Raw genomic sequence first — 11,431 nt, forward strand, 5'->3', positions numbered from 1 at the left:
TTTCTAATATAATAAGTTCTGATAGGCATAACCCATACAAACAAAAGCTCGTTGGGGTTCTCAATCACTTCTAAATGTAAAGGGTCCAAAGACCAAAACATTTGAAACCCAAACTTTACGAAAGTTTATGAAATCACATGAAAAAGGGATCTACACCTCTGCTGGAAATCCAACCATAGATTTTGAAAGAGCTTTCAACATCACGTTCTCTGACGGGACTGTAGCAAAAGCCAGCACAATACACTGAACCATGCTGCAGTACCCAGTACAGATGAGGAAAGGTACAAGTTTTTTTCTGCCTGGATAAAATGTGCTGGATTGCAGTACACACCTGCCACACAGCTCTGTATTCCCAGGACGGACCACCAGAATACAAGCTCCACTCAGGCTTCTAGGCTGGCAGAGCTGATCACTAAACGCATATTCTACCTTCCTCTCTCATAGTCCTCCTTCACCTTAAATAAGCTTGGTAACAAAAAGGCAAAAACTCATATCAAAAGCTGAGTAAAGAAAACATCTTCCGAAGTGAGATAGAAGAAGATGCAGAAATCAAAATTATTCCCCAAAATCATACTTTGCTGTCCTCTCTCTAATATTTAAGAAAAGATTCAATGAAAATCAAAATTCTTTACTCCTCACAGCTTTGCAGGGGAAAAAAGTATATCCCTAATGAAAACTAATTCCCAATAAAGAGAAAATACTTTCTCTTTTTTTTTTTTTTTCAAACAGAGTCTCACTCTGTAGCCAGGCGCCAAGCTGGGGTGCAGTGGCACAATCTCGGCTCACTGCAACCTCTGCCTCCCAGGTTCAAGCAATTCTCCTGCCTCAGCCTCCCGAGTAGCTGGGACTACAGGCGCACGCCACCACGCCCAGCTAATTTTTGTATTTTTAGTAGAGACAGGGTTTCACCATGTTGGCCAGGATGGTCTCGATCTCTTGACCTCGTGATCTGCCCGCCTCGGCCTCCCAAAGTGCTGGGATTACAGGCTTGAGCCACCGCACCTGGCCAAGAGAAAATACTTTCTCAATTGCACAGGATAAACACCTACTGCTACTTATAGAAACAAAGGGTGACTCTCACAGAGAGAAGGAATTAAGAAAAAGTTTCCGGCCAGGCGTGGCGGCTCACACCTGTAATCCCAGCACTTTGGGAGGCCGAGGTGGGTGGATCACGAGGTCAGGAGTTAGAGACCAGCCTGGCCAATATGGTGAAACCCCGTCTCCACTAAAAGTACAAAAATTAGCTGGGTGTGGTGGTACACTCCTGTAGTCCCAGCTACTTGGGAGGCTGAGGCAGGAGAACTGCTTCAACCTGGGAGGTGGAAGTTGTGGTGACCTGAGATCACGTAACTGCACTCCAGCCTGGGTGACAGAACAAAACTCTGTCTCAAAAAATAAATAAATTAATAATAAAAATAAAATAAAAAAAGAAAAAGTTTCCTTGGCTGGGGACTTCCCAAATAGAGGAAGCTGCTTCACAAATCTTCAAAATTCTAAGTATAGCACTGAGCATTTTTACATAGAATAGGTACGAAAAAGCATCTTGTCTGTCTCTGAACTTCAAAAGCTTACCTATACATTTCATAATACAACATATAAATTCACATGTGCCCTAAAAGATCATGTGCCTTAAAACATTTGTAGCTTTATCTCCCTGCAAGACTACAGATGCCTTCAGTGAAGACTCTTAGTAAATTTTTTTCTTGGACTCTAACAGTCCCTTGTACATTGCAGGTTTCTAAATACATGATGAATAAAAACTATAGCACAAAAGCTTAACCATTTCTAAAAGAATAACATGAGTTGCTCATCATCCCTTTCTTCCCTTGCTTTATAAATGCCCCAAATAAGTAATAATACATTGCTACTTACCATTGTGTCTGATAATGACATTCCAGAAAAAGAAATGCTTGGATCATACCGGCTTGATTTGAAAAGACCCATGAAGTCGTTGTCATTGTTTCCGCAGTTTGACAAGTTTGATTTAAGAACACTTTCAATATGATTAGCCTTTTCCGTATCATCGTTCTTCAGTTTTGAAAATTCAGAAAATTTAGTTTCTGGCGAGGGTAGGTTGCTTCGTGAATCCAGATCTTCTTTGGTTTTCTCTTTTTGCGGGTATTTTTCCATGTGGCTTGGACTTTTCAAACTGGAGTGTGATGTACTTGACGAGTTGAAATTGAAGACCTTTAAGGAGCTGGCGGGTGGAAGATTTGGCTGTTCTTTGTTCAAACCACAGGGCGGGGCACCCTCAGTCGTGGGCTGTGACACTGAAGGCTGAGATAGGGAACCGTTCTGAGAAGTACTGAAAGCCGTGGTCATAGTGTTGACTGATGTCACAGAGGGAGAAAAGATTTTGTCTTGCGGTAAAGAAGATAACAAGCTCGAGAAAAGTGTACTTTTTTCTAGTCTAGATCTCTTAATGACACCATTTGTGACATCCCTGTTCTCTTTGTCATTGATTTCCCGCATCACCGGAGGCTCACTGTTCCCATTAGTGTTCGTGTGCAAGGACTTGAAGAGGACGCTCTGTTCAGTGGATGCACGTTTGGGTCTCAGTTTGGATTTTGTGTCAAACTGCATCAAATGTAAAGCCGGTGACATTTCTGGCTGGCTTTCCTTCTTCTTCCCCAAACCAAAGGTAAACACATTGGGATCAAACACCTTTTCTAAGTGGTCTTCATGAATAGGAGGCATGGCAAAGTGAGGAGCAGGAGAGTTTGGCATCCTGGCCTTCTTTCTTTTCAGGGGCACACAAACTGTACTATCCATCCGTTTTATAATTTCAGTGAATTTCTCCATATCAGAAGAAGAATCAAATACACTATCATCACTACCAGCAGAGATGTTCAAAAGACTGGCAGGGCTATCCTGGCCGTTTGCAACAGTCTGATCTGGCCTTTGAGGAGTGTCTAAGTGATTTCCACTGCTGGGAGAGTTGGTGGGACTGGATTCAGCCATCAGGGGTGTTCTGCTGCCCTGACTTTGAGCCTGAATAGGCAGAGTTTTCTCTGATGCTGGCGGCAGGATTTGTGGGCCAGATTTTGCTGCGAGCTCTTCTGTGCAATGAGACTGTTTGGGTGACATGCTCTTATTGCCCAGTACTTCCTCTTGTGGGGGAGCACAACTTGCAACGGAAACCACTTCAGGTTCATTACTGTGACAAGTTGGCAACTGCACTTCTCTAACTTCAGAGCTCTCTGGGATGACCTGGGAGCTCACATCCTGAGTGCTCTCCATGGGGAGCACGAAGGACCTGACCTGGACAAGGACTCTGGATGGACACTCACTTCCCACAGCTTCTGGACTGTGCTCTGTGGACAAAGGAGGGTTTGTTTCTCCTTCAAGTTCAGAAAGTGGCATTTTCTCATTGTTCTGATGAGACACAGGCAAAACACATCCTTTATGGTTTTCTGACACTTTTAGATCAGTGCACGGGAAACTGCTTATGGGCAACTCAACACATGTGTCTTTGGGAATATCCACAGTGGGTGCAGACAGTGAAAAAGGCGGCCCAGGAGATGACTCAGCAAGGGGCTGTGAGTCAGAAAATGTATCCTGTGGTTTAGGCATGGCCGTTGGAAGTAAATCTTTGGTATCAACAATGGTGGAGATGTCTTGTGCTGCATTGGTTACATGTTCAAGTACAGGTCTTCTGCTGTCTGCAGCCTCTGAATCCTCCTTCTCTAAGAGCTTATGGTCCTTGACAGGAATCAGAGCAGAAGCCACTGGTTCTGAAGGGCAGCCAGCATCTGTTTGTCCATCTGCTTTATCATCTTGGTTAGGCTGAGGACCAAGAGATTGACACTCAGAAGGGTCTCCGTTCATTTGTCTGGCTGCTGGCAGAATCTCTTCTTTGGAGGGAGTAACTTTGGTTTCTGCAGGGGTTTCCTTCACCAGCACACCATTCTGGGGACTGTTTGGCATTACTTTCTTTTCAGGTTGCTCCATTTCTTTGGCTTTTTTGGCTAAATTCAGCTTCGCTCTCCCAACAAACGTTTTATTAGAGGGAGGAGTGTTCCTTGTGCCTCGAATGTCAGTGTGTCTTGGGCTACTATTTGCCCGTTTGTTTTCAAATAAGGAGATTTTGGTGGCAGTGTTGCCTTTGTGAACTGGCTGGCTAAATGGATTGTGTTCATTTCCCAAACTGTCAAGATTCTTAGGGGTTTTAAGATTTAGTTCCACATGTTTGGGCTTGGCAGGGCTGTGAGGAAAAAGCAGGAAGACAAAGTTATTGACCTAGATTTTAAATGTGGACACACAAACCAATTAATTACAAAACTATGAAGAGCCAACATCTCCCTGATAGATAACATTTGGGTGTGTGTGTGTTTAAGACAGGGTCTCGCTCTGTCGCCGAGCCTGGAGTGCAGCAGTGTGATCATAAATTGCTACAGCCTTGAACTCCTGGGTTCCAGCAATCCCCCTGCTTCAGCCTCCCAGGTAGCTGGGATTGTAGGCACATACACATATCCAACTAATTTTTTTATTTTTATTTTTTTGTAGAAATGGGGTCTGTGTTGCCCAGGCTAGTCTCAAATTCCTGGATTCAAACAGTCCTCCCATCTTGGCCTCCCCAAGTGCTGGGATTACAGGCATGAGCCACCATTCCCTGCCACGTTTGTTTTTTTAGTGAAATTATTTTGAAATAGTCCTAAGTACACTATCAACTATTTTTAGTGGGTGATTTGCTTGCATATGAGGGATCAGGAGATTATATAGCCAAGAAACTCTAGGCATGAGGGGTAAACTAATTTATTGAGTACCTAGCATGTATGCACAGTGCTTGGCACTGGAATTGGAAGACATATGAAGGCCTGAAGAACATTAGAAGAAATTTAAATAATTAATGCATTCCCATACTTTAAATATGGTAAATGGTCTCCCCAACATCAATTATGTATTTTTATTTTAGCATAACTTTTTTTATGTTATCTCAAAAGGATAGATTATTTTAAAAATTCATCTATTGTTGACCTCTTTGGATATTTTATGCCTCTTATCCTTCCCCCATAAGATTTTCTCTGATTATAAGTGTGTTTGCTATAGCAATTTTGGATAATATTTAAAAATCACTGATAATCTTATCAGAGAATATCCCTGTTAACATTTTTATACATTTCTAATCTTTTTATATGCATAATTGAGTATTTTAAATAGAATTAGATTATTCCATTCATATAATTTGATATCTTGATTTTTTCAAGAAATAAAATGACTTAACCTTATAGTTAACATTTTTCAGATTACCAAAAAATTTGCTGGAAAAGTTGTCTTAATGCTTCATGGAAGTCCATCATATGAATGTACTGTAATTCACTTATCAATTATGCAATTGTTGGTTTTGTCACCACTTCTTGGGCAGCAGGGTCTCCCCTCTCTCTGTCACATTTCTAGGGTATAATTACCCCAAGTGGAAATAATAAGTCTTAGAATGTACACAGTGCTTTCTTTCAGAGAAACAAAATGTGCTCTGTTTGGCATTCTCTGGCTCCGGTCCTGAGTTTTATGCTAATTATCTGTGTGAACTTGGTCAAGTTACTTAACCTCTCTGGACTCTACCTTCTCCATCTGTAAAAAAATGAGACGGTTTGGAACAGAGTTGTTTTTATTTCCCCTAACTTATCGTTGAAGGAATCCCTGGGGTTCTCTTCGAGGGCTGTAGTTGCGGAAAGTAGCGACAGGGATGGGGCTGTACACTCTTCAAACAGTATCATTCTCAGTATCTGTTTTATTTATTGCTTCTATTTAAACTATCTTAGAAGAAATATATATATATTTCCCAGCACTTTGGGAGGCCAAGGAGGGAGGATCGCTTGAGCCCAGGGGTTCGAGACCAGCCTGAGCACCATACTGAGACCCAGTCTCTACTAAAAAAAAAAAAAAAAATTAGCAGGTGAAGTGGTGCATGCCTGTAGTCCCAGCTACTCCAAAGGTGGAGGCAGAAGGATCACTCGAGTCCAGAAGGTCAAGGCTGCAGTGAGCTATGGTCATGCCACTGCACTCCAGCTTGGGTGACAAAGTGAGATTCTTGTCTCAAAACAAAAACAAAAACAAAACCCTCTAGACCAGTGGTCTAATGGTTTATAAAGTGGGAGAGATAAAGCATAACCACTAACAGTCACTGATTGTCAAGCACTTGAGAAGTGCTTCACAGGGCTTACCTAATTAATGTACAACTTTATACCTTCTATTTTTGGCTGAGGAAGATGAGGCGTAGAGAAGTAACTTGCCTGAGGTCATGCAGCTAATAAGTGACATGGCCACAATTTGAAAACAGGTGCTCTGGTTTCAGACGCCATGCTCCCAACCACTATACTATTCTGCTTCCCCAAATAGGCCCAGACAATGCCCGCCTGACTGAGATCTTCTGGTTCTTTCCATCTTTGCCATTTAAGAGTCAGTGAATTATCATGAGATCTATAACATAAAGTAATTAGACTTTAGAGGCCACTTTGATAATGAAAACACCCAAGTAGAGACATTGAAATCCCATGTTCCCTTTCCTTCATTGACTTGGCCTTCAAGAAGGTTGGGCCTGGCTGGGTGCAATGGCTCACGCTTGTAAATCCTGCACTTTGGGAGGCTGAGGTGGGTGGATCACAATGTCAGGAGTTCGAGACCAGCCTGACTAACATGGTGAAACCCCTTCTGTACTAAAAATACAAAAGTTAGCCAGGCTCGGTAGCGCATGCCTGTAATCCCAGCTACTTGGGAGACTGAGGCAGGAGAGTTGCTTGAACCCGGGAGGTGGAGGTTGCAGTGAGCCAAGATTGTGCCACTACGCTCCAGCCTGGGCAACAGAATGAGATGCTGTCCCCCACCCCCTCCAAAAAAAAAGAAAGCAGCAGCTTAGGCCTAAGAAGCTTCTAGAAGGGACAGGCAGTATGGCTGCAGGCAAGTCACCTCATCCTTCTGGATAACATAAAATGGGCTGGATGTCATCAAGTCTTCTCCAAAAGCAGCACTAAGAATTTAGATTTTAATATTTACAAATTTTATTAATACTAAATTTGAGGCTGGAAGCAGTGGCTCATGCCTGTAATCCTAGCACTTTGGGAGGCCAAGGTAGGTGGATCGCTTGAACCCAGGAGTTTGAGACCAGCCTGGGGAACATGGCAAAATTCTGTCTCTACAAAAAATTCAAAAATTAGCCAGACATGGTGGTGCGCCTGTAGTCTCAGCTACTAGGGAGGCTGAGATGGGAGGATCATCTGAACCCAGGGAGGTCAAGGCTGCAGTGAGCCAAGATCATGCCACTGCCCTCTGGCCTGGGTAACAGAGTTGAGACCCTGTCTCAAAAAACTAATAATAATAAATTTGATCTCTGCTCATAAATTTCTCCCAGGCATTGCTTACCCCAATATCCATAAGATACTTAGGCTTCCTTATTACAGGCCCATACCTTAAATTTAAAAGGAAAATTAATTTATTAGTATGTCCTTAAAGATCAAATTATGAAACCAGTGAGATGATTAGAAATAGAGAGCTTAAATTTACTATCAGTTAATGAGGGATGGTCACATACCAGAGAACATACTTTTTAAAAATTCTCACTAATCAGTTCAAGGAAGGGCACTCAGTTCAAACATCAAAGTGTATCTTATGATGTAAATAGAAAATACTACAGGTTAGCCGACAGGCTACCTTAAGGACAAGAAACACACATCTGCACATTAAAGATTTACACCAAGATCAAAATACATTTTACAACCAAACTTTCTGTGCTATTAAGTTGTGCTACCAAGAGTCACTACAATTAACCTAGTTCAGACTGATTAAAAGGAAGGCTCCTATAATTCATGTTGTAATGCCTTCATTATGAGAGAGGGGAAAATAATTTGGAGTCCAAAAAGCCATAGTTATAATAAAAGAGGAAAATTCTCCTTATTCTATATATACCATTTTAAGAATTTCAACATTTGGTAGAGAAATTGAAGGAATAATTTTTCTTTTCTTTTCTTTTTTTTTTTTTTTTTTGAGATGGAGTCTCACTCTGTCACCCAGGCTGGGGTGCAATGGCCCAATCTTGGCTCACTGCAACCTCCGCCTCCTGGGTTCAAGCAATTCTCCTGCCTCAGTCTACAGAGTAGCTGAGATTACAGGCGTGTGCCACCACACTCAGCTAATTTTTGTATTTTTAGTAGAGACAGGGTTTCACCATCTTGGCCAGGCTGGTCTTGAACTCCTGACCTCATGATCCACCTGCCTCAGCCTCCCAAAGTGCTGTGATTACAGGCGTGAGCCACCGTGCCTGGCTTAGAAATAATTTTTCTAACAGCATAAAGGAACATGCTACTTCAGTGTCATTATTTTTCAGGAAATAATAGTTTTTCTAACTCTTCAGTCTCAAATTGTTTTAAAAAGTAATCTGATGAACATCTTATGATATGGTTGCAGGAAGAACTAAAGGGTCTGAAAAAACCATCAGTCACAAAGAAATGGGTCAAAGGACTAGAAATAATTATTAATTTTTAATGTCAATAATTTGCCAAATGACCATGTGCAAGGCACTGTGCAAAACAAATACACTGAATGTCTGGTCAAGAAAATTTTTAGGTAGAAATTAATCAGAACTAGGAAAGAAACATTTGGTTTAATTCTATTACAGAAAACAGCACATGAAGAATTTCATTATAAGATCATCTTCCCTGTTTGTTTAGCCTACTCTTTCACAGTGTAACATTTCTGGTTTTTCTACTGGTGTCTTCTGATTGGAAGACAGGTGAAGCGTCCTTCATAATGTTCACAGCAATGTTTCTCTAAGGCTCACATTTAGGAGGTTTTAGCGTTCAGTCACACTGGTCTTCTGTAAATAATAGGCATCATTCACCCAGCTTATTTCTCTGATGCTACCATTACAGAATAAATCGCTGACTATATCAAAGGTCTCCAGGTTGGCAGCTGGTGAAGTAGCTCAAGTTATTCATTAAGCATACTTCCCTCTCACGTGTTTACCAATCAGAAGTCTCCTCCTCTAAAGCTTCCATATCCAAGAAATCAAACAGAATGAAAGAAACTGTTAAGTTCAAGAATTACAATGATAATGTTGTTAAAATACCTACTCTTCCAACAAATATGTGAATGGAGGAAAAACTTAAGCACTTAATCATTATTCACCTGTGCTAAGTGGGAGTGGCGAGGGAGCAGACATATGGGAAGGGAGGGTCTTACCAGTTTCATAGTGTGCCTTCCCTATCCTATTCACCTATACAAATTACATTTATCATCAAGGCACAAAGGCCCAGCTCCTCCAAAGCACCAGCAGTGATTTCTTCCTTGCTATAGCTTACCCAGGCTTTACAGTTCGGCAGTTTCATCAGATATCATCTCATAATGTTATTTGATTTGTGTGCTTCTTGTGTGCCAGAAAGGGCTATAAAAATCTCAGGACAATATCCTGAGTCATAGTTGTAGGGTTATTTCCCCACAGTGCCTCGCACAATATCTTGCCCAGAAAGTTTTAAATAAATAACTTGTGAAATGAATAAACTTAACAGCAAGTAGTCACAGTTGTTTTGTGCTTTCATGCAGCACAAAGGGGAAGAAGCAACCAAGATACATGAGTTAGGGACTTTTTGAAAAAGGCTTAGGCCAATAACGCACTACGTTCCATAAAATGTTTTGTGAATTATCTTAAACTCACACCTGCCACAGCTGCTTTCGTGTAACAAATAATCTTCCAGTAAGAACACTCATCGATCTTTATTTCAGTAACTGAAAACTCCTTTTCAACCTGGGTCCAAAAGTATCACCAGACTCCCTAACATTATAAAGGGGAAGAAGCAACCAAGATACTTGTAGCAAGAACTTTTTCTTGTTTTGTTTTGTTTTTTAAGCTTTTTGCCACTAAATGCACTGAGTTCCATAAAAGGTTCTGTGAATTATCTTAAAACTCACACATGTCAAAGCTACTGGGTCGTACTTAACATGTTACTGTTTGTGCCGTATTTTAAAATTCACAGCACATGTATTTTAAGAACATCCTATGTTAGAACATTCTTGCACGTTTTGAATACAGAAGAGAATCAGCTCATGTCAAGACGTGAGGTCTTATCTCTCATCTACATAAACGTAGAGCTTCAAGTGATACCCTATTTTTACATTCGTTAAACTTAAATCTTGTGTTAAAAAGGGAATTAAGCCTGGAGGCCGCCACAGGTATCATCTTAAGCCTTGACTGTGTAAACTGGCCCTTTGCTATCTTAAGTTCAGCATGGAGGGGAAAGCTCAGTGACCAGACATTTCTTCCACAATTCAAAGACCCCGAGCCTCTCAGAGGGTCCCCACCACGTGTGCGGACAGCAACTCTGCCGGACTTGCGCAGCTACTTACAGGGTCACTTTAGTGGTGACTGTCGACCTGCCCGCACCGAAATGGTTCCTGGGCTTCCAGCCGTCGGCGTCAGAAGCTCCAGGCGCTCCGGCCGCTCTGCTCAGCTCTTTGCTTCGACCTCCCTCTGCCCGGCCGTCGAAGTGGTAGGAGAGCGGGCCCCTCTTGTGCTCAGGTTTGATCTCCGGCAGCAGCGAGCTGCTCTTGACCGGGAGCTCGCGGGGAACGGCCCCCGCCGCCTCCTCCCCGCTCTCGGCCGCAGCGCCCTTGGTGACCGGGCTGGGATCGGGCGCCCTTTTGGGTGGGGACTCCTTGGTGGGAGCCCGCGGGCCGCTGGCGAGTGGAGTAGGCACGGCCTCGAGGGCGCGGCTCCTGCCCTTCCTCTTGGTGGGGGACGAGGCCGGGGGCGGCTGTTTGCTCCGGTCCGACTCCCCTCGGAGCTGCCCTTTGGGGCTGGGGCCAGGTTTGCACTCTGGGCTCGCAGCGGAGGCAACGCCCCCATCGGGGGCAGCCAGTGGAGATTTCACTTTCTTTTCCGCCGAGGCGTAGTCGCTGGCCGCGTTTGGCGCCACCTCGTCGTCGAACACCGCGTCGTCCCTGGCAGTGCTTTCAGGGAGCTCGGGGTCCGCGCCGGGGGAGTCCGTGGATTTCTGCGACCTCCTCCGCCTCCCGGACCTGCGGCCGCTGGACCTCTTCTCCATGTCGTCCCAGTCGCCACAATCTTCCGCCCTGGGAGTAATCACGACTGGCTCGTCCACTTGCGCCCCCTCAGTCTTACTCAAGTAGATGTCCAAAGTTAGCACCTTAGCAGGGTGGGCGCGCCGCCCGGGCCGGGCTGTGCCGTCTGCCTGCGCGGAGGCGGCTGTGTGCGCTGCACCCTCGGCCAGAGGCTCACCTGGTGGAGCAGACGTGCCCTCGGGGGGCTGGCTGCAGGCGTCTCGGGGCCCCAGGGAGCCTCCTTCGGCACACGCGCTGGGGGCTCCCTTAGGAGCCTCGCCTAGTCCTCTCGCGGGCCGCTCCCGGGTGGGTGACCCCGGCGCACCCCTCGCACCCGAGGGAGCCTCCTGTTCGTGGCCAGCACCTGGCGAAGCGTCCTCCC

General features: G+C 44.1%; 1 protein-coding gene across 1 annotated transcript in view; it reads right to left on the reverse strand.

Moving 5' to 3' along the window:
* CRYBG1 (crystallin beta-gamma domain containing 1) overlaps positions 1-11,048 on the reverse strand; it is a 58,390-nt gene extending 47,342 nt beyond the window's left edge. The window contains exons 1-2 of the mRNA XM_021670508.2: positions 10,336-11,048; positions 1,873-4,204 (exon numbers count right to left, since the gene is read on the reverse strand). Of these exons, the coding sequence (XP_021526183.2) occupies positions 1,873-4,204; positions 10,336-11,033 (3,030 nt within the window). The 5' untranslated portion in view covers positions 11,034-11,048. The remainder of the gene's footprint in view (positions 1-1,872; positions 4,205-10,335) is intronic.
* Between the last annotated feature and the right edge of the window lie 383 nt (positions 11,049-11,431).

Source organism: Aotus nancymaae, unplaced genomic scaffold (genome assembly GCF_030222135.1).
Source record: "Aotus nancymaae isolate 86718 unplaced genomic scaffold, 86718_ANA_hifiasm-v0.15.2.pri h1tg000040l, whole genome shotgun sequence".
Classification (NCBI taxonomy): domain Eukaryota; kingdom Metazoa; phylum Chordata; class Mammalia; order Primates; family Aotidae; genus Aotus; species Aotus nancymaae.